The 23,331-nt window shown below is 44.0% G+C and overlaps 2 protein-coding genes across 2 annotated transcripts in view; one reads left to right on the top strand and one right to left on the bottom strand.

Moving 5' to 3' along the window:
- Positions 1-999: 999 nt before the first annotated feature.
- Positions 1,000-5,829, bottom strand: Tm2d2 (TM2 domain containing 2). The gene is made up of 4 exons (XM_051170028.1): positions 5,504-5,829; positions 4,984-5,071; positions 3,022-3,137; positions 1,000-1,724 (listed from the first exon to the last, which is right to left on the bottom strand). The coding sequence occupies exons 1-4, from the start codon at positions 5,725-5,727 to the stop codon at positions 1,511-1,513; spliced, it is 642 nt and encodes a 213-aa protein (XP_051025985.1). The 5' UTR covers positions 5,728-5,829; the 3' UTR covers positions 1,000-1,510.
- Positions 5,830-6,192: 363 nt separating this feature from the next.
- The window catches only part of Adam9 (ADAM metallopeptidase domain 9), a 68,310-nt gene continuing 51,171 nt past the window's right edge, over positions 6,193-23,331 (top strand). Inside the window, exons 1-5 of the mRNA XM_051170031.1 lie at positions 6,193-6,404; positions 15,937-16,034; positions 17,724-17,782; positions 19,116-19,194; positions 23,245-23,321. Of these exons, the coding sequence (XP_051025988.1) occupies positions 6,308-6,404; positions 15,937-16,034; positions 17,724-17,782; positions 19,116-19,194; positions 23,245-23,321 (410 nt within the window). The 5' untranslated portion in view covers positions 6,193-6,307. The remainder of the gene's footprint in view (positions 6,405-15,936; positions 16,035-17,723; positions 17,783-19,115; positions 19,195-23,244; positions 23,322-23,331) is intronic.

Raw genomic sequence — 23,331 nt, 5'->3', positions numbered from 1 at the left:
CTGAAGCGCAGGCCTCCTGGTCTGACCCGGCATTTATAGTTTATAGTTCTTTCTGACTTAAGATTGCAAAGCTGCTTATAACACAGAGCCTTTCCTCTTCTTCCCAGTGACTTGGGAATGCAAAAGCTTAACTGTCATGCTTGTGTGGACCAACTGTTTCCTCCTTACTCCCCTGAAACATCCTGAGCTGACCCTAGTACTGTCTTTGAAGTTGGCATATGTTTTTCCTATTTTTTTTCTTTCCAAGGGTGCAGGGCTCATTTTATCTCACCTAATTTTGAAGGAAAGTGTTATAGTTACCTGTGTAAAATCTAGAAAAACATGGTCTCATGATGTAGACCAGGTTGGCTCCCAAGTGCTGGGACTAATGAAGTATATACCAGCCTATATACCAGTCTTTTTGGATCAGCTGCCGTAATGTGGGGTTCATATATTGGAAAATACTAATTTTAGGTAGGACACTCTGTTAATTCATATGTGCCTATCATCGCTGGCTTTCAGATGTAACTTGAATGAAGGACTTACTGTCTCTGAGCATTACAACAGTCCACAGTTGGGCTTAATAGGGTGGTTGGCTGCGCGTTGTACTTTGCACTGTTGCGACCAGGTACCCAGCAAAGACTTAAAAGGTGGCAGCTTTATTTTGGTCACAGCTTTGGAAGGCTCACTCTGTGGTTGGCTGGTGTTGTGGCTCAGGCAGAACATCATGGTGTGAGTGTGTGGTGAGTTAGACTTTTCATCTTATAGTGGACATGAAGAGAGAGACAGGGAAAAGACGTCAACTCAAGGCCACCCCCTCCCCAGTGATCTCCTCCCTCCAAGTAGGCTCAGTTCCTCCTCTTTCTCACCTTCCAGTGACAGCACCAGATGAGAGCCTTCAGAACTCAGTCACTTTCTAAGGAAGCCCCCAGACATGAGACTGCTGGGGGCACATTTCGTATTCAGACTATAAGTGTTTCATTTTAAATGCTTACTCGTCGGCAACAACGAATTTTGAGTTTCATTCTCCATTCAAAATGCTCACACAGCAGGCTGGGTTTTAAAACTTTATTCTGCAGTTTAAATTCACAGATGCAGAATTTTGGTGTGTATTAAAATCCACGGTCATTTCTGCATCGGCTGGACATTGCTCAGTAGTGCAGCTTCCGATCTGTGCGTGAAGATTCAGGGCCACAGAAGGCGGTGAGTGGATAGACCCTTGGTTTATCCTGTTGGGTTCCCCTGCTCCAAAACGACCAAAGATTCAGCCACCCAGAGTCAGCAGGGAAACTGATGTGTGGGGTGGAAGTCACTGTCTTCCATCTCTCCTATTTGGTACACGAGGAACATTATGGCTGGACTCCCGCAACACTGCTTGCCATTCCTGGTTTGCAAGGGAAGATCTGGGTTGAAAAATACAGTCTGTCCTTCTAGGAGGACGGTGATGTTCAGAGGGGGACTCAGAGCTTGTGGTAGTGAATGTGGTGGCCCAGCACTCCTCCTCCTTGCTGGTTCGGGATGGCAGCAGTGTCTAGTAGACAGTGCACCAGTTGCTGCCGTCACTGGGCATCAGCCCCCCGGTGATGAGCAAAATGAGGTCAACAAACCACCAGATCCCAAGTCCTCCGAGTGTCAGCAGCTTCCCGACTGCTGTCCCAGTGTGTCCCAGACAGAAGCGATCCACGCCGAAACATCCCAGGAAGAAGGAGTAGAGGAGCGTGGTTATGAAGTAGTGTCCGGTGTACCTGGGTGAAGGGGGGAGACGTGCACATGAAAACTGAGTGTAATGTAATGGCAGTGCAGCCATGGCTGGCCCTGGCGCAGAAGAGGCCTCTGTCCTGGTTGGATTCTCTCTTGATACATTCAGTCAGGTGTGGCTACTGTGGGAGACATAAAAAAGCCTGGAGATGTGGGTGTGTGAAGGTGTGGGTGTGTGGAGGTGTGGGTGTGTGGGTGTGTAGAGGTGTGGGGTTATGGGGGTATGAGGGTGTGGATGTGTGGGTGTGTGGAGGTGTGGGTGTGTAGAGGTGTGGGGGAGGCAGACAAGTAGCTCATTGCATTCGTGGGTCCTACAGAGGCGGCAGGGCTATTGCCCTCCTGGGCCACAGGGGAAGGAGGGAGAACATGGCGGTCAGAAGACAGGAAGGAGTAAAGGGTAGGTGTACGTCACAACTTGGCTGGGGCTTTTGCAGGAAAGCCAAGGTAAGACACATAAGCAACTTAGGATTGGCTACTTGAATACCTCAGCAGCTTTAAGCTATATACAGTGTGTGCCCTAGTGGCCCGACACCTGACCGTGGCATGATTAAGTTGGCAAAGGAGTAGTCTCCTGGGGTGGACTGCCAGCAGATGGCTCAGGACGCTAATGTGCACGTTAAGAACATGCTTGACAACACTTAAGACTTTTCTAGTCTTGGGGTGGGCAGTCTCTCCCTAACCAGAAACATTTATGTCTGAAGGCTAAAAAAACAAAAACAACAAAAAACCCAACAACGAAACCCCACTTAACTGCAGTTGCTGACATCACTACACGTCACCAAGGCCTCTCTCATTCGCTAACAGGCTAAGAAGCTTCTGCACCGTTGGTAGAATTTACATCACATTCCTTTATGGTCAGGCGATTTCAGTGGAGGAACCCTCACATTTCTTTGCAAAACATTGTTCCAGGCGTCCTAAGGTTGTGTACCCAGGATGGTTGCTGGTTGGGCATTTGAAACTACCTCATTTGGCCCAGTGCCTGGCAGCTGAGGATGAGGGGCGGAACAAAAGACTCAGAACCCACAACTTCTGCTCCTAGCTGTTGCAATCCCACTGCCTCAGTCAGTGGGCTACATGCAGGAGGAAGCAATGCAGTCTTTAATATTTCAAAGAAAAAAGTCACCCTGGGGGTTCCTCTAGCCAAGTATCCATTACCCCCTTCAAAGGCACAAGCTGGGGGTGTAGCTCATTATCAGAGCGCTTGCTTAGCACGTGTGCTGGGTTCAGATTCCAGCACCACACAGTGCAACCACACACACGGTGCAACAACGAAGTAACGCTTACTTTATACAAGGCTTATTCTCTCGGAGGAAGGTCCTGGGGCTGGCACACTCAATTCCTTCCAGGGCTCTGCACTGAACTGCTGTGTGTTCCACGTCACTGTAGGCCTGGCCCCCAAACTGTGGAGAAAGTGACACAAACACACATTCATGTCCGCCAATGAGAGCTGTGTCAGAACTCTAAGAATTCTAGCAAGATTGGGTAAAAGCGAGGACTTCAGTGATGACTTCAAGTGACTTAGTAGACCATCCTAACTGTACACTGCTTTAAATCAACTTTTCTCCTTCAGGACTGGCTTCTTTTTTCTTTTTCTTCGAGACAGGGTTTTTCTGTGTAGCCTTGGCTGTCCTGGACTCACTTTATAGACCAGGTTGGCCTCGGACTCACAGCGATCCACCTGCCTCTGCCTCCTAAGTACTGGGATTAAAGGCGTGCGCCACCACGACGGGCTTGGCTTCTTAATACATAGTAAACCAAAACCAAAACTAAACTGCGGAGACACACACAACACTTTCACTATCTTGTAATTACAGGTACATAATGCAGCATCTTAAAAACAGGAACTGAGATGCCAATGCGTATCAAGACATCTGCTGTATATTTACTATAAACGAACAAAATTAGAAAATAATTGAGACTGTTATCTGACTGAGGACTTAAGTCACACATGGTTATAGGTTTCTGTAGTCTACCCTAGTAGAAGTTTAGTTCCAGGAAAACCACTCAGAACCAAAGCCCTACCCTTCGCTTAATTCAGTTTCTGAGGAGAAAGCAGAGGCACACAGTTTCCCTCTGTCTCGTTTCTGCTTTTCTACTGTTTCCCCTGTGTTCCTCAGAGTGAGCCTGGAGAGCAGGGAGGCTCACTTCCCGAGCCCTGCCAGTCCTTCAGGACAGCTGGCTGAGGGACAGTTTGAATCTTGTGACAGGATAAATTCAGCTTTTAATTCAGGTAGGCGAAATTAAGTTATCTCTATGTAATGTTAGGCAAGCTTCCGGCAATTACAACTGAACAAAATTTCAGTGTATTTAAAATATCTCTGTACACATAGCTCAATTAAAAGCTGTCCCCTTGACTGTGGTATTATAATGTCCACTCCTTTGTGTCTGAGGTAGTAAAACAATGTTTTCTCATAATTCAACCCTGCATTAGATCATAGTGGCGAGTCCACCGTGCAAAGTTGGTACACGAATTCCTAAAGTATGAGCTGGGCACAGTGTAGCAAACCTGTATCCTAGCACTACGAGGCTCAAGCAGGGAGATCATGAATTTAAGGTCAGCTTGGGCTATATAGTGAGGCCTTCTCACAAACAAACACCCCCCCCCCCACCATCCCACCCCAACCAAGCCAACGCAAAATTCATTTGGTTTTAAGAGACCAAATAGGTACACACACTTTAAGGATAATAATGGCTTCTCTCCAGGCCGAGGGGCCCCACCCAAGGCTTCTCTAGAAGGCTTTATCCTCAAACAAAGACATAAGTGACACAATCAAGCTACATCCTAACGGTGCGATCAGCTTGTCATCACCCTCCAGGTGCCCGTGTAACTGAGAAAGCCCAATTGAGCGTCAGCTTTACAAAGCCCCTGCGTGGCTGGTGGTGTTGCTCTTTGAAGAGAGGGCTTGAAAGGACCGCTGATATTTTGGCTTCATTTTTTTAGTTTTAACAACAACGGAAGCAATACAGTTTGGTCTTTGAACCTCGGGCGGCTTAGGCACAGACGTTGCTGGTTCCTGAGGAAAGCAAATGTGCTACTCGGCCACTAAAACCTAGGTCATGCTGGAAATTTCCAGCAGCAGTTATACGGATGGCGATGTGTAAAAAAAAAAAAAAAAAAAAAAAAAAAAAAAAAAAAAAAAAAAAAAAAAAGCCTCTTTGTATGCCCTTATGCTCTTCCGTAACAGCAAGCACCTGGCTATGGTTTCCACGAAGAAGAGTGCATGCACCAACAGAGAAAAAGCTCACCTTGAGACAACCATAACCAAGCTCCTGGGATGCAGTTGCATTTCCAACGTGATCCACTGGGGCATCACACTCTACAAACTCGTCGGGTCTGCAAATCAGTAAGACCGTCATCAGCCCCCTTAGCCAATTGGCTTCGTGAACGCACGCGATCCTATTTTCCTTCGTTCTGTACTAGGAACTGCACGCGCTAAGGATGCTATCTACCACTGAGCTACATCTCCAGACCTTCAATTAATTAATTTTTGAGATAAATTACCCAGGCTGGCTGGCCTTGAACTCATCTTGTAACCAAGGCAGGAGAAAGGGCGCAGGAAATGGAAGGGTTCTATAGCCTACACTACTCCTTTCCAGCATCTACCACTAATATACAAGGCTTTCTGCTGCAGGGGAGTTGAGAAGCATCTGTCCTGGGAATCACCTCCCCCAGGTGGAAGCAGCCTTCCTTCTTGTCCTTTCCACAACCACCACCTACCCCGGGCCCGATCCCCGCTAGGCCCGCCCCCACGATCTGGTAGCTTACAGGTAAGAGCAAAGGATGACCGGAGAGTTGGGGTCCCTGTATTCTAAGTTGGGGGCCGCAGGACCCTCTGGGTGAGCGGCGCCTGAAGGTGTGAGATCCAGTTCGGCCGTGGCATTAAAGGAGTGGCTCCGAGAGACACAGTGCAGCAGTAGCAGGTTCCCCAGCAGCAAGGCCGCCTGGCCGCACAGCAGTAGGTAACTCACAGGGCAGCCCCCCAGCACCATCTTCCCTGGCCGGTCCCAGAGACCTGGCCTAAAAACAAAGCCAGGCCGCCACTGCCGACCTGAGCCCCGCGCTGTCAGGCCTCTGCGTAGGCACGCAGCCCGCCGCCACCCAGCCAATCAGTGTGCAGCCCGACGCTCCGCCTGCCTCCACGGCCAATCAAAGCGGCCAGAGGAAGGGCGTGGCTGGTTTTTAAGCTCCGCCCTCCAGCCGACCCTCCACTCTTCGCAGCGAGGGGCGGAGAGAAAGAGCGACCTAGGGGCGGGAAGCCCCGCCCTCAGCCCCACCTCCATCTCTCAGACCGGCAGCGCGGGTCGAGGGGCGGGGCGGAGAGCGGCGGCGGTGGAGTAGGCCATTCTCTCCCCGGGAACTGCATTTTCCCTACGTCAGCCTCTGGCAGCGGGATCGCCGGCGGCCCGGAGCGAGCTAGGTGGGGCGGGAGGGCTGCGTCAGTGCCGCGCGCGTGCTCGCCGTGGGCGCGCGCCCCGCCAGCCCTCGGGGGGCCCCCACGGGATTGCAAGGATGACCGAAGGGGCGGAGGCGGCGGCCGCGCGTTGAGCGGAACCTGCAGAAGCCCTCGCTATGGGTCCGCGCGCGTTCTCGCCCCTCGCCTCTCTGCGACTAAGGTGGCTGCTGGCGTGTGGCCTGCTGGGCCCGGTCCTCGATGCCGGACGGCCAGGTGGGTGTCGTTGGGGTCGGTGCTCTGGGAGTCCCCGGTGGTGCGGGCTGCGAGGCGGACTCCGGGCTCCCGGCGCCCCTGTCAGCGCTGACCCAGACCCCGGCGGCCGGCTGCGCGGTGGTCGTGCGCTCGCTGCTCCCAGGCTGCAGCTAGCGCTTGCGGGTGGAGTGGCTGTCACTGGCCCTGTGCTGGGAGATGGAACTTTTGCTTCAAGTCTATCAGAATTTGAGGTTTGACGCTCGTTGTCTTAGCCGACTCACCAGTAGGTCCACAGGGATCCTAATGGAGTAGAGGGCGGGTTTTCCTTGCGCCGTTTTTGTTGTAGTAAGAATACTTTTTTACACTAAATAAATAAACAAACAAACGAAATGCTACATTTCTAGAGCCTCTTGTTCAATCTTTCTAAATCCGGACAAAGAATCTCTGCACTGTTTAACCCAGGGGATTATTGGAAAGAATTGAATTACTGTACATTTGAATTGTGAAACTTCCCGTAAATATGTAAGATATTTATATCGGAGATGATGAAACTGAGTAGAAACACACCATCAGCACACTGGTTTTTTTTCTTCTTTTGGAAATAAGTTATTTACTTTATCTTTTGTATTAAATTATTGTTTGCATGGTTGAGTTATCTATCTCTGCTAGCGCTGGGAGTATGATGCACAATGGAAGGCTTTACAAAATTGTTGCCTTCAAAGGTGATGAGTGTAGATTTGAGTGCATTGCTGACCTTCATGAAACTAATTACATTGTTCGTTGTCTTAGGCTTTCTCTTTTTAAACTAAGCTGGCTTCCTGTTGTGTGGAGATCTTGGAGTTCAAAATACTGAAAATTTTTGAATAGGATGCCGTCAGAACGTCTCTGATGACGATTACCTTTTCTGTGCTATTATAATGGTTAACTATGAAGAGATCTGAAGTGTTAGTAATCTCTAACTTCTTATGTTTCTCAATATAAACCAAACTGTATTTTTAGCTCATGTGTATGTTTATTATTATTATTACACATCTGCACAAAAATGAGTGGAATATCTTTATGTTCTTCAATTGTGGCTGGAGTGGGTCGGCTGCTCACTTGGGCATGAATATCCACCTTCAGAATCTGTCCAGCATTGATCAGACTCCAAGTAAACACATCCCTGATGCTTCTGGAGGATCAAAAAGGGTGACCATGTGTACTAAGATACATGAGAGATGTTGAAGGTTTTTTTGTTTGTCTTTTTTTTTTTTTTAAGAAAGTGATTTTTGAACTGAGCTAAATGAGTGAGAACATTTCAACTTAGAGATCAGAAATCCATTATAAAAGTAAGCGTCCTGCCCCCCCCCCCCCAAGAATAAGTGGGTGTGGAAGAAAAATAACCTGTTAGGAACAGATGAAGATGGTAATGTGTGGTTAGGTTCCGCATGTGAAGATGAGGATGGAAGAGAAAGCCAAGGTAGGTTGGCACCATGAGTGAGACCTTGTGTGCCAAGCTAAGGAGTCATAGTTACCCTGTAGGCTGCTTCAGGAAATGAAGATAAAAAAAAAAAAAAAAAAAAAAAAAAAAAAAAAAAGGAATATAGCAATCAGACAGTTAAAACACTGACAACATAATGGAGGTTAGACTCCAGGATGGAGGGAGAGGCTGGAGAGAGGGCGCCAAGTTCTGAGGTGTTGGCAATGAGAGCAGTGAGTCAACTCGAATTTCCCGAAGTGAACGGTCTTCCAAAATCAGCTGGGTTTTTGGAATACAGGATGTTTAAAACATGAACTGAAACATCCATACATTAGTAATGTTGGGAGCTAAACTGGTTTGAGTAGGATTTTAAACTGTTGTTTGTAACATTGTGCCCAAGAGGAAATACAGAATAATGTTTGAGTAGTGGATTCAAATAATTAAAAGAAAAAAAAATCTGGGGTCAGCAAATATAAAGAAATCAGATGTGTTGGAAACCTCTTCCCAGGACTTGGGAGGCAGAGGCAGGTGGATCGCTGTGATTTTGAGGCCAGCCTGGTCTACAAAGCAAGTCCAGGACAGCCAGGGCTACACAGAGAAAAACCCTGTCTTGAAAAACAAAACAAAACAAAACAAAACAAAACAAAACAAAAAGGAATGTATAAGGTAGCACATACAATATGTAGACTAAAAGCAATTTCTTTTAGAAACGCTGGTGTTCTAAAGAAGGTGACTTTAAAGTTCACTCATGTGACTAGTTGGAAAATGAAGTAGAGATGATAACAGGACTTAGGTCCATGCCAACCTCATTTTTAGATGTCAGCAGATTTTTAAAAAAAATTTTTTTTTTTCTTTTTGGTTTTTCGAGACAGGCTTTCTCTGTGTAGCCTTGGCTGTCCTAGACTCACTTTGTAGACCAGGCTGGCCTTGAACTCACAGCGATCCACCTGCCTCTGCCTCCCGAGTGCTGGGATTAAAGGCGTGAGCCACCACGTTCGGCTTTTAAAATTAATTTATAAAGTTAGTATATAGAATACTGAGTTTCATTATGACCGCTTCATGCATGTTTATCGTTGTATTTTCTTCATCTCATCATCTTCTTGTGTTCTCTCCTTCTCATAGTCCCCACTTCTATTTTCATGTCACTTACATATGATATATATGTGCACATATATAATAGAATATATATATATATTAATCTTGATCTCACCTATGAGAAAAAACATGATGTTTATCTTTCAGGATCTGGTTTGTTTCAGTTAACATTATAGTTGCCAATGCTACCCATTTTCCTGCTGAGGAGACAGTTTGTTCTTGATGGCTAAGTGGAGTTCCACTGTGCATACATACTCCGTTTCTTCATCTGTTGATGAACACCTAGGCTAGTTTTGTATTTTAGAAATAACAGATTAAGCTGGGCATGGTGGCGCATGCCTTTAATCCCAGCACTTGGGAGGCAGAGGCAGGTGGATCTCTGTGAGTTCCAGGCCAGCCTGGTCTACAGAGTAAGCCCACGACAGCCAGGGCTACACAGAGAAACCCTGTCTGGGAAACAAAACAAAACAAAGTGGTCAGTTTTAAACTATGCTGTTATGTTTGGATTTGTTACTTTTATCTTAACTTACTGCTAAATCTGGTAAGTTAAAAAAAAAAATCACTTACAAAACATGTTATATCGTAGGGCAAACTCCACCTCTGAATATGTCTTTTCCCTTTTGATACATTGTTCTAGTAATGAGATTTTTTTCATAGTTTAACTCACATTAGCATTCTTTTGTAGAACCCCAGGCAGGCAGAGCCCACTCCTTATTAACCCGAGTGCCAGTGTCAGATACTGTCACAATTACACTCCTGACCTAAAATCTCAAATCCCAGCTTGGAGAGGGGAATTTACTGTTGCTGATAAAAATGTGTGCGGGTCCTGCAGATTTGTGAAAAAGTGTTAATTGTTGAAAAGGCAGGTCTATTTTAAGGATTTCTCTCTCTCTCTCTGGTCTCTCTCTCTCTCTCTCTCTCTGTAAGGATCACAGGGGCTGTTGACTGAGAATACATTTTATTGAGTGTTTACAGTACCCTTGTAGGAACAAGCTGCCTTGGTTTCAGCAATTTAAATTCCTTTCTGGAGGAACTTAAATTCTTAAGAGCATTATGTTTTCTAAATGATTGGAGTTTTTCCCAGTGGGGTTACTTCCAGACAAAAATAGCATTTGTTTTCTTATTTGGAGGCAGGATCTATGATATGTAACTCAGGACGAACGGTCTCTTTTTAAATAGGTACCTGTCTTGTTTTAACGATAGGTAAATAAGGACGCACAAGTCTTAAGAAGTGTAACAACAGTATAGAACACAGTAGCAGACACTGCAGGGCAACGCTGTGCTTGAAGGTGATAGTAACCAAATACATTTATTTGAGATTGGTCCTGTGACTAGAGTGAGGATGTGCAGCTTGGAATGGCAGGTAGGGCCTGACTACAGTCATTTCCCTTTGGGAGTACTTGAGACAACAGGTTATCTCACTCAGCCTGAATACGGAGGCTTATCTTTTACAGTGAAAGTACGAGAAGGTGGCTATTTGTCTGGGTAATAAGCAGGAAGAAGAGAAGAAAGGCTCGAGGCAGTTGGGCACTCCCTGTCTGTTTGTCTTGCAATTAGGTAGAATTCTTTTAAAGCTGTTTCTCTCTACCACAGTTGCTTAGACTTCCTTGGAAAGAGTCACGAGGAAAGAACAGCCAACACCCTTTTCACGGACTAAGTCTCAGATTAAGTTTCTGGTTCAGCTTTGATTTTTCTTCAGTTCACGTCCCTTTAGTGTCCTTGTTTCTAACGTATGCTTATTCTGTCAGGTTCTCATATCCAAGTTCGTATGTCCCACAGTTTCTTAAGATTTTTTCTTTCATTGTGAACTGTATCATTTTCCTGGTATTTAGTGTTTTAATTTTAATTTTAAAGAAACTTTTGAGACTGTCTCTGACTGCGTCGCCTTGGCTGTCCTGGAATTTGCTATATAGACCAGGCTGGCCTCGAACTCACAGAGATTCCTCTCTTTCTACCTCCTGAGTGCTGGGATTAAAGGTGTAAACCACCATACCTGGCATTCCCAGTGTTTTGGTTTTATTTTTTTTTTTTTCCTTCCCAAACATAACATTTTTAATTGATTATTTGGGAATTTTACATCATATACTTTCCAGTCCTCCCAGGTCCACCTCCTCACCATTGTGATCATCCTCTTCCCCCCCCCCCCCCAATAGAAGAAGAAAAAACCAAAAAAACCCAAGAAGGTTGATTTTTTTTTTTTTTTTTTTAATTGGAGGCATTGGCATACGACACCTGTAGACATTTGGGACACTTCAGTTGTCAGCACTAACATTGCTGACGTTTGGAGAATAGAAGCCAGGGATGCCGCAGTGCACAGGATGACCCACAACGAACGATTTTCCAGTCCACAGGGCCACTGTTACGAAGGTTAAATACATTTCCTTTATAGCAAAATGAGAGAAATGATGTTTTGGTTCCCACAGGAAGCATGAATTAGAGAGAAATCCATGCAGGGTATGAACAGTAGATAAGGGGGGGGAGGGGGGAAGGAAAAAAACCCAGAGATAAGAAAGGAATTTTGGAAAAAAAAAAAAAAAAAGGACTGAGGATTCTTGTGTAGTTAGTGCGTATTGTGTTGGAATGACATTCGGAGTCTTTGTACATGGTTTTTTGTGCTTCGGTTTGATTCAGAAGGTGGATCCTTGGATTTTTGAATGTCAGTGTCAATTTCTAGATGCAGAGGTTCATTCCTCCGGGGTGCTATAATTTTGAAACCTTAAAAAGAAACTAAAAACCACAGCTGATTTTGCCGTTTGTTTACAAAACACAGGAAAAGTATTTTAAAATGGTAACCAGTGAGCATTCTCTCTCTTTCTCTCACTGTGGAGCCTTACCTGTGCTGGAACCTCTATGTAGACCAGGCCGACCTTGAACTCTCAGAGCTCCTCCTGCCTCTGCTTCCTGAGTGCTGGGATTAAAGGCGTGCGCCACTATGCCCGGCCTTGTATCCAGCTCTTAGCCCCTGCAGCCATCTAAGTAAAAGGTTCCCTAGAAGACAGAACACTTAGTTTCTTTTCCTGGCCTAACAGCAGGCACATGACCTTATACAGTCACGTGACCTGCTTTGTCTCGGGAGCTCCCCAAATATCTGCCTGCCCATTAGAACTTTAAATTTTGTCTTTTTGAAGTGTTTCAATTTTTCCCCCTTTGTGAAGTGGTGTAGCCCCTCCTGTAACACTGACCTATGTGTTCTTGTCTGTAGTGAGTTACTGAAGACTTTTCCTTTGAAATAATGAGTCACATCAGGAAGTTGCATTTTTATTTTTATATTTTTTAAAAGATACGGCCTCTAGCTCAAGCTGGCTTCAGACTTGCTTTGTGGCTGAGGCTGACCTTGAACTTGTGCCCTTATTGTTCTCACCTCCTTTCAGTGCTGCGAGTATAGGCTTGTCCCGTCACACCTGGCTTCAGGATAGTTTACTTGGAAAAAAAATCCTTTGAAAATTTCATACAATATATTTTGATCATATTTCCCTGTCAACTCCGCCCATATTCACCCCTACCATCCTATTCCCCCAACTTCTTGACATTTTTCTGGGATATGATTTACTTTTTTTTTTTTCCCCAAGACAGGGTTTCTCTGTGTAGCCTTCACTGTCCTGGAGTCACTTTGTAGACCAGGCTGGCCTCGAACTCACAGCGATCTACCTGCCTCTGCCTCCCGAGTGCTGGGATTAAAGGCGTGTGCCACCACTGCCCGGCTGTGTTTTACTTTTGATCACACAGGATTTATTGTGTTTATCTTGCCACATGCCCAGAGCGACTGTTCTGGTAGGTTACTGATGTAGGAGGAGGCTTTTCAGATACTGTTTTAAACCTATATTTTAGGAATTCAAGAAGACTGGAGGACATTGGAAAGCTTATTTTACGTGAAGAAATAGCTTCCAAACTTTGTTAATTTAGGATTATGGGAATTATTTCTGCTCAGTAAATTGTGTATCAAAAGGTTTTATTTATTTATTTATTTATTTATTTATTTTATGACATATTCCCAGTTGGCAAAGTATCTGGATGGTAGTTGATTGTGGTTAAAATATGTAAGAGATTGATGGAGAAGAGTTGGAAAACTGTCAGTGTCTATTAAATGTTATTGTGTTTTCCTGTTGATGTCTTTGAAAGCATGAGCTACAGTTTTTTTATACAGTGTCAACTTGGAACCGTTAGATGCAGCACCTCATCCGAACCTGTATGTGAGAAAGCTGAGGGAGTGTGGCGGCCTTGGAGATGGGGGTGTGTGGGACCTAGGTGAAGAGGTCAGAGGTGAGGGAATGAAGGCCGCTCACTGGCAGAGCCTTCCCTTGGCACCTGTGACTCCCAGGGTTAGTCTCTAGCACCTGGGAAACTAGTTAGAAATGATGAAAGACAGCGAGGATGCTGGATAATCAGGCACAGCATGGAGCAGGTAGTCATTACTTTTACAAAAGAAACACTGCTCTTTTAACTTTAAAGGTAGTATAGCTCAAACAGTGCAGACACACACAGTAGGAAGTACACTGCTAACTGCTTCTTGGCTCTGCGGGATGCGGAACATGTGTCCAATGGGTTGGCTCATGATTTATGCTATTTGTATGTTTATGACGTTTTTAGAGTCACAGTTTGCCATATGTGACTAGAGCATTTCGTTTCAAATTACATGTATTTGCATGTGGTTGGGGGAGGTCCGGGTGTAACTGCTAGGACTCAGTTCTCTCCTTCTGTCATGTGGATCCCAGGAATCAGTTCAGCCTGGCCGGCTGGGCAGTAAATCTTCACCAGCTGGACCACCTTCCAGCCCAAGTGTGGTATTTTGTAATTAGAATTATATGTAGCAAAAGTTTTAGGTTTTTTTTTTTCTATCCATAGGTAACCACTTAATTATAGTAGAAGTTTTTAAGCATACATAAGGATAGAGAGAAATTATGAACTCCTGTGCACGCGTTATCCAGGGTTAGTCTCGCTGTATGTGTCCTTCGTTCCTCAAGTCCACTGTACCATATTACACATCTATACATCTTATCACTGGACACTCAGCATGACCCACTAACTCACAAAGCCTTACACTGTACTAATATAAAATAATAATAATTGCTCGTCAGACATTTACCCAGAGTCTACATTTCTCAGATTAGCTCAGTTTTCTCAATTGATTCATTTGAACAGGAGTCCAAACAGACCGGTCTGTTGCATTTGGTTACAAGGCTTGTTTGTTTTGTTTTGTTTTGCCAGACAGGATTTCTCTGTGTGTAGCCTTAGCTGTCCTGGACTCGCTTTGTAGACCAGGCTGGCCTCGAACTCACAGAGATCCACCTGCCTCTGCCTCCCGAGTGCTGGGATTAAAGGTGTGCACCACCATACCCGGCACAAGGCTTTTTCAATGTAAGAAACTCCCAACTTCCCTTTTTGGGGCTTAATAGAAGATGGCACCTGAGCTCCTTCTTCAGCATTCAGCCCTGAAGCTCCTTAGACGGTGACCAGTGACCACCTCCCTCATTAGACGTCACAGAAGGAAGGCCTCACTGAGCTTGCGGTGTGGCTGGGAGCGCCTGTAATCAGGACATGTGGAAGACAGAGGGTGGGAGAGTCATGAGCCCAAGGTCATCTTGAGTAATAGGGAGATTACTCAAAAGCAACCAAGGAGACAGCAACAAAAAAGAATTATTGCTGGGCGTAGTGGCAAGTCCAGGACAGCCAAGGGTACACAGAGAAACCTTGTCTCAACAAAACAAAACAAAACAACAACAGAAGTAATGATACTAGGAGAGAAAGGTGTTTTGTGTTGGGCTTATTGAGAAACTATATCCACTCCAACATGGCTTATTGTTCAGTTTGTACTGTTTTTTTTTTTTTTTTAAAGATAGGGTCTTGCTATAGCTTACTATGTCTCAATGGCTGGCCCTGAACTCCCAGAGATCTGCCTGTCCCTGCCTCCCAAGTGCTGAGATTGGAGTACTACCATGTCTCGCCCCGTCTTCCAGTTCTGGTGGTACTCAGTTTTACTGACAGCTTTAGGATCTCAGGGTGCATGACTGCAGTTATTAACTGTTAATAGTTTGTATGTAAAATTTTCTTCTGCGGAACCTCTGGTGTAGTCACCTCACGGGAGACAGATGGTACTTGTTAGTATATATTAGAGTTGACTCATTAGATAGTAAAAATATCTCCTTCTCGTCAACTTCACCCAGCGTTTAGCACACTCTTTGGGTGTGCTTCAGGATGCAAAGGATGGAGGAAGAGACGAGTACATGCTGCTGAGCTCTACCACGGCACGCCCTCGTACTCAATCTCCTGGTCTTTTGTTTATGCCCTAAGGTTTTAAAATAAAAAGATTTATTTAAAAAAAAAAAAGCAGCTAGAGCATACAGATACAAAATGTTTGAAAATGATTGTCACATATCTCTGTTTCTCTCTCTGTTTGGATACAGACTGGCATTTTTTTTTTTAGGAAGTATTTTCACCCTCGGCCTTACCTAAGATTGTATATAAAAATCATATGAGGGGCTGGTGAGATGGCTCATTGGGCAAGAGCACTGGCTGCTCTTCTAGAGGACTCAGATTCGATTCCCAACACCCATATGGTAGTTCACAACTGTCTGTAGCTCTACTTCCAGTGGACCTGACATCCTTGTCTGACCTCTGTGACCTCTGTGGGTACCATTCATGCAAATGATTCACAGACATGTATGCAGGCAAAATACTATAAACTACAATACTAATATAAAATTAAAAAAAATCACATGAGCATCAGGTGATTTATTTTTCAGTGATTTGAATACTTAAAGCCTTTTGGTTTTGTTTTTTTTAAAGATGGGGGTCTCATTATGTAGCTCTACGAGTTCTGGAAGTCACTATGTAGACCAGGCTGCCCTGGAACTCACAGAGATCCTCCTGCCTCTGCCTCCCAAGTGTGCTGGGATTAAAAATGTTACCCATTATGCCCAGCAGAATGCTCAGCTTTCATTTCTGGTATTTTGGCACCACGTAGGCTCACTTTGTTTCTATTTGTTGTTCTTTTTGCTGCAGACCTTCAACAGACCGCGCGTCTTTCTTCTTATGAAATTATAACTCCTTGGAGATTAACTAGAGAAAGAAGAGAAGCTCTGAGGCCCAATTCAGAGCAGGTATGTTATCTCTTGAGAACCATGACTGTAATGAAATTCCAGTCCTTTTCTTAATGAGAGGTGATATCTGCCAGTGGCTGGTTTAGGGATTAAGTAGTTATTAGTACATTATTATATGGTGTTGGTATCCAGTGGACATTATTCTTGTAAAAATAGCACAGTGGGGCTGGAGAGATGGCTCAGAGGTTAAGAGCACTGGCTGCTCTTCTAGAGGTCCTGAGTTCAATTCCCAGCAACCACCTGGTGGGTCATAACATCTATAATGTGATCTGGTGCCCTTTTCTGGCCTGCAGGTGTACATGCAGGCAGAGCACTGTATACATGATAGTAAATAAATAAATCTTTTAAAAAATAGCACAGTGAGCTTTAGTATCTTTATATCTTTTTTTATTTTTTTAAATTTTTTATTTTTTTGGTTTTTGAGACAGGGTTTCTCTATGTTATCTTGGCCGTCCTGGACTTGCTTTGTAACCCAGGCTGGCCTTGAACTCACAGTGATCCACCTGCCTCTGCTTCCCGAGTGCGCCACCATGCCTGGCTAGTGTCTTTATTCTTAAGGTCAAAATGACCAACTCAAAACACAACAGAATGAAGTAAGTAGAATTCTGTAGCTGAGTTGAGACTCTGGCTGCCGACCTGCAGTGGCCTCAGTGCTTCATTGTGACAATGAGAATAATCTTTACTTAATTTGTGATAGAATATTTGAGAATAGTGTGTCAAATACTGTGCTTGGGAATATTTACTCAAAATTGAGTTTTAATATCAAATACCTTATATGCCCATTCTAAAAATAAGGTAAGTTGTTTAAATATAAGGAACTTGAGTGTTATTTTTATATTGGAGGAAAGATCTTCAGTTGTTAAGGGGTAAACATGTAGCTGGTGGCCCATTTGTACGTGAGCTGTTCTGAATTCTAAGGGCATCTGACACACACATGTGGTACGTATGCATACATACAGGCAAAACACCCATGTATGTAAACTAATGTAGGAGGCGCAGAAGTCCTTGTGCTCCTAGATAAGCAGTAGGGAAGCCATGACTGTTAGACATGCAGGCTTGTCTCCTCAGTGGCAGAGATAACTGGGAGGGAAGGTACTGTAGTCTGGGGACCCTGGCTGTCTGTATGATGAGACCATACCAGATCCTCCCGTAGGCCCTTAAGGTAACACATGCGTCCTATCTATAGAATCTGTCTTCCTGGAAGATGTCGCATGCACTTCACTTTATAAGGAATTTTGATGTAGTCATGTCTTAAGCTTTCTTGTGTGCACGGGACTGAGTTAATTCTCACCAGGAAACTGTGCTGTCCTGAAATATGCCTGAACTAAACTACTGGGTGTTGGACTGGAAGTTTGAACCAACACTACCTACGGAGTCATGTTGAACTGAACTTTGTTTTTGCCTCTTGAATATTGACACTCTGTTGGCCGTAGTGTTTGGGGAGAGCCATGCAAAATAAAATAAATCTAAAACAAATTTAAAAAGAGTAGGCAATTACCCATGATCAGGTTTAAAGGAGGACACAGATAGATAGAATAAATATTACTTAGGAATACTGTCTATAAACAGCGACAGTCAGTGCCAAGTTGTTTTAATTCAGGATAAACTTTCTTGCTTATTTTGATGTGCTGGAAAGTAAGTGACAAGATGGTATTTTATTATTGATTTTTCCCTCCTTTGTGCATTCAGGTGTCTTACGTCATCCAGGCTCAAGGAAAACAACATATTATTCACTTGGAAAGAAACATGTAAGGAATTTCATTTATTTTGCCTTTTTAATTATACTTTTTTCTCAATAGTATATTGATTTCTTTTCTAGGTTGATGTTGCTTAGTAGAGTCTGAGCCGCGGAATCAGCAGATTTAATTCTTGCTGACCGTGCTGCACAGTGGTAGGCTTGCAGCAGAAGTGCACAAGAATTTGTGCTGGGCCTGGCATGCTCTGACTGCTAAGAGGGTTGTGCAGACGGGAGCCAAGCACCTATAGCTTAATTCTTTTCAAAGTCACCTTTAGGGAGAGTGAAGGGTGTGCAAGTGAGTGTGTGTGTGTATGTGTTTGTGAAGGGCATGTGTGTATGTGTGAGTGTGTAAAGGGTATGGGGTATGTGTAAGTATGTAAAGGATGTGAGGGGTGTGTGTGTGTGTGTGTGTGTGTGTGTGTGTGTGTGTGTGTGCGAAGGCTGTATGTATATCTATGCATAGCTGCTAGTGCCCCAATGGGTCAGCTTATAGAAAGACTCAATTCTGTAAGCTCCTCTCAGAAAAGACCTCACAAAGACACAGTGACTCAGGGACAAAGAAAACTCAGGGGTTGCAAAGGTTCAAGCACTCCAGGGTCTTTTCTTAGTCACAGGACTGCTTTGCCTCCAGATTTGCCACCACAAGGCTTCCTGTATTCAAGGGAGCAGAGGCACAATTTCACCAGGGGCTTTCTATGCCACAGTGTCACATAGGGTGACCAGTGAAATTGGGTGGAAGCCATCAGTTTATCTGTCTCTGAGCAGAAGGGAGAGTTGGTCTTGGGCACAGTCCATCCTGCATCCCTGTCTTCCACAAGGCCTGGGGATCACCTCTGAGCTACTGTGATCAGTGTGAGAGAACCTTGCTTTGCCCTGGTTTACACACTGTTCCCTCAGCACGAGGAGGAAGCATTTTCTTTAACAGTTGACAGCAGATTATTTGTCCTCATAAATAGGTTAAGGCGGTGAATGTTTCTTGTTTATGCAGCACTTTGTAGAAAAGAATATAAAATACTTATTTTTCTTGTACATGTGACAGTTTCAAACAGCCTGATTTGTTTTTTTCTTGTGAGTTATAGTATAAAAATTTAAGAATACTGTTGTTACCAGTTGGCATTTTATGTTGAGAGGGCAAATTGTATCTTGACATTACTCGGCTAGTGTTTCAGGCTCAAGTCTATTTATTAGCTTTTAGTTTTACAGTAGCACTTCTGAAAAAATGGATCAAGTAAAAAGTTTTAAAAATATAATTTCTGCTCCTCGCTTCTGGGAATGATGCTTTATGAGCTGCACCCTAATATATACTTGATATATTTAAATGGTTTGTTTTATTCCTCTTCCAGAGACCTTTTACCTAACGATTTTGTAGTTTACACCTACGATGAGCAAGGCTCCCTGCTCTCTGGCCATCCCAATGTACAGGTACTTTATTTTCTTCTTGATACTTTGCAGAATTTAAGACCGGTATCTAAAGTGTGCTGCTGTCAGGTGCCCAGGCTGCCTGTCCTGTTGCCAGCCCCACAGGACACCTTCCACATCCTTACATGACGGCGCTGGAGGAGGCTGATCTGGACTGGACAGTTCTCCTGTGCTGAGTAGCTAAGATCTGGGTTGAAAAGTCTCTCTAACAACAGTTCTTAATGTGAGGGGGAAAATGAGGGTTTGAAGACTGAAAGTTTTACTGTTTGGTAAAATACTAATATGTAAAATATTAATATTCATTTTTTACATCCAACAAAATCACATTTGCTTGTTGTCATGTATTCTGATGTTCTGACTGGTTTTTTTTTTTTTTTCCTTTCTGACATTCCTGAAGAGGTGTGGTCCTCTCTGAATCAGGCAACACAACACTCTCGGGACCAAGCTGCACTGGATTCTCGGCAGACGCCGAGCTTGGCCTTGTAGTGTCTTTTCTCCTTGGAGCAAAAGCGTTTCTAGTTTTGCTTAGGAGGAGGAATGTTTTATTGTCCCCCTAGCCCTTTGGCGTTGTACATTTTTCTCCTTTTGCAGTAGTTTTAATGAGCACTCTTTATTCCCATTGACTGTGTCATTGCACTTGAACTTGGCGCTGCCTTCCTAGCTGGGATTATGTCTGTCAGTAATGCACTTTTGTGGGCATTCTTCAAGGGAACAGGCAGCAAAGTCTTTAGTGTACGAGACATAAGGAAATGCTGACTTTACCCTGTCTATTTCAAGTCCACTATCTGCTTCCTTTATCTTAGGGAGTATGTGCACATTGTTTAATAGGAAGCTTGTAGAAGAGATTAAATTTACAGATTAAATATACCAGATAAAAGATAAATCTATCTTTTCATCCATCCAGAGACTGCTATGGTAACAAGCCAGAGACCGCAGTCAATGCCACTCGAGCTCTTATTTTTTATAGAATTCCGTTCCCATACAGACACTGTTTAAGCTTGAATTCTGGCTCTGTGTTTATTGTTTGGTGAAGTTGTATCGACCTGTTTGTACTCGATGTCTTCACTTTAACATGAGGATAGCAGTTATGACGTCCTGGAGTTACTGGAATGTTTGATAAATTAATACTTGAGGAGTGTTTATAAGAATAGTCTGGCAATTTGTAAATAAATATAACTATTTATTACTGAAATACTATCTGCTTAAGAGTGCAGCAATAGATTTTAATTATAAAGAAACTAAAATGATTTAAGTTTCATAGGATGGTAGTATTTTGATAGATGTTTGAAAAATATCAGGTATGAACATGGAGTATTTCAATTATTTCTTGGTTATTTTATATTGTTCAGGTAAATGAAAGTGTTTCTATTGATTTGAAATACAAAGTAAAACTTTGATACCCCCATTTCTTTGCATGTGGCTAGATTGTCCCATATCATAATGACATGCCAGTGTCCACAATATGCAATTAATTAACATGTACAATTACAAATTTTAAATGTTTTCCTCTCGATTCTACTTCTTAAGATTGAAGCAGTTTATAAAGCTGTTTTCTGGGCTGGGCTCCCTCAGTTGGTGTGCTTTCATGTGGCACACACCAGTCGTTTCTTTCCAGTAGCCTTGCAGTTTATCATTTCTGTAAACTTACAAGTGTGATTTGTTGAGTTTTCGAGAACTATGCTGATGAAGGGAAACTTTCCGTTCTTTGAAAGTTTGCTGGAATGAACTGACAGAGATTAAACAGGAGAAAACAAATACAGATTTATTAACACATGAAAGGGGGACGACCACAGTACGGAAGGAAATCACTGTGGTTACAGCTAGCTCACATGCTCTGGAAGCTCGCATACCGTGTGTGCGTTCTCTAGGCGTGGGAGAGCCGGGGAACACCATGGAGTGGGAAACAATGCTTGGGAGAACTGTACAGTCTTGGGGAGCACGCAGTGACCTGGGACAAAGTCCGCTTGGCCTTGGGACAGATGACAGTTTGTTTATGTTCCTCTGTGGGATGGAATAGAGAGCGAGGGTGTGCGACGAGTCTGCCTAAGTGTGTTGACAGACAGCAGGTTTTCATCGCATGCATCTCCAGCTAATGAGATTTTAGTAATCCTGAAGGTATTGGGTCTTGGCAGGTCTGGCCACAGCTAGGGTAACTACAGCAGAACTAAATTGAGTGCTGTGGAAAGCCTTCATAAAGGCAAGTTATTAAACATGTGTCATCAGGTTGTAGACTCCAGGGTCACCTGTTGGTCTTGGCCAGCTTTGCTGGTCTGCAGTGTGTCTTATCAGTGACATATTCCACCCAGAGTCCTGCTGCTTAATTGTTAACAGGGTCAGTAATTGCTTAAGGATTTGCCTCTGGGTTTCTCCTCTGGAAAGTTCCTGCTGAAAACAGTTACTATTTTTACCTGTACAGTTTACCTGACAAGTTATGTCAATCCCTCCACACTCAGGTTTTCGTTTGCCAGTTCCAGTATTCAGCATTTGCTCCAAATCATTGTTACTAAGACGGTCATCACGTGATGGTGTTCTCTCTGTGGGTATTGGTGTAGATTCGGGGAGTCTTTGTTTCCATGCATGCATGAGCATCTGTATACCTTCTGTCCTTTGTCCAGTTTTCTACTTAGTATTTGAGGCAGTGGTCCTCAACCTTCCCAATGCTGCAACCCTTTAATACAGCTCCCCTGGTTGTGGTGACTCAACCATAAAATTATTTCATTGCTGCTTCATAATTGCTGTTATGAATAGTAATGTAACTATCTGCTATGCAGAATATCTGATACATGACCCCGTAAAAGGGTTATTTGGCCCCGGAAGGGGTGGCAACCCGCAGGCTGAGAACTGCTGATCTAAGAGCTCTTTATATGAATGGAGAGTGACCCTTTGTTATGTAACTTACAAATATTTCCTTCTGGCCATTTTTGAGGGCCTTACATTTGTATCTTTTCATATAGAAGCTTACATTTTTTTTTAATGTAATAAAGGTTTTTAGTCTTTTTCTGTCATTGCACCTAGTCTTTTTATTATTATTACAGAGTCTGTGTAGCCCAGGTTGGCGTGACCTCTAGTTCCTCCTGCCTCAGTCTCCAGAGGGATTACTGTGCTGTACCACCATATGTGGTGCGTCTACGTTTTGAATAATAAACAGGAAGTTTTTCCTCTTCATCCATTTATTCACATTTCTTCAACATTTTATATGCTTTCAGTTTCTATATTTTGATTTTTTGATGCATGAGAATTTGTCTATTAATGATACGAGTTTTACTCTTCTCCATGTGTTGTTCAGTGGATTTACTATTAAAAGTGCATCTTGGCCCTGTGTGCTCAGATACACTTGGAGGTGAAGCCCTATATGTACTTTGGTCTGTTGAGAGACTTGCTTGTTGGCCCGGATGTCAGTGCCGGTGCCATCCTGTTTACTCACCAGGCCTGGTATGCATTGTCATGTCTGGTAGGGTAGGGATTCCCGTGCCGTGACTTTTCTAATATGCTTTGGGGCTGTCTTACTTACAGGTGATAACTTTTCATGGTGCTCAGGAGTTTGCTCTTGTTGAGTGATACTGACGTTTGCATTTCTAGCTAGTTAATTTCTTGCCCCAAATTAAGGGAAAAGGTACTTAAACTGTATGAGATGGCTAAATATATGTTAGTATAGCTAATGTGCCTTTGGGGGAAAAGAAACCTACCAGCTGTGATAGCCATCTCCTATGCAGAATGGCCTCCTCCCTTTGGGGCCTTCTCAGCCCCCACCAAGGTCCTTACACAGCAACTGTCTGTTGGCTTTTCTGGGCCCACGGTAACTTCAGATGTTAGATGCCACTGTTTCTGGGTTGAAAGGTCTGCGGGCGGGACTGTTTGTAGCTGATACCTTTGGAACTTGCCTGACGTTTGTGTACTTGTTGGGTAGTAGCCGACTGTCTTCAGATAGCTCGGAGCACGGCAGTGCTATTTCCCAGGTTATCAAGCCCAGGAATTTGGTTAGCTTTGCAGTGTCTTCGTGATGGCTTTGAGCAGCGCAGCAGTAGTTGAAGAGCTTGTGCATTTTCCCTTTAGAGTCACTGTCACTATCGAGGCCACGTGGAGGGCATGCACAATTCAGCGGTTGCCGTCAGCGCCTGCTTCGGACTCAGGTGAGGCATC

The sequence above is a fragment of the Acomys russatus genome, chromosome 27, assembly GCF_903995435.1.
Source record: "Acomys russatus chromosome 27, mAcoRus1.1, whole genome shotgun sequence".
NCBI lineage: Eukaryota > Metazoa > Chordata > Mammalia > Rodentia > Muridae > Acomys > Acomys russatus.
Note: the sequence above shows the minus strand (reverse complement) of the source record. Positions and strands in the feature narration are given on the sequence as shown.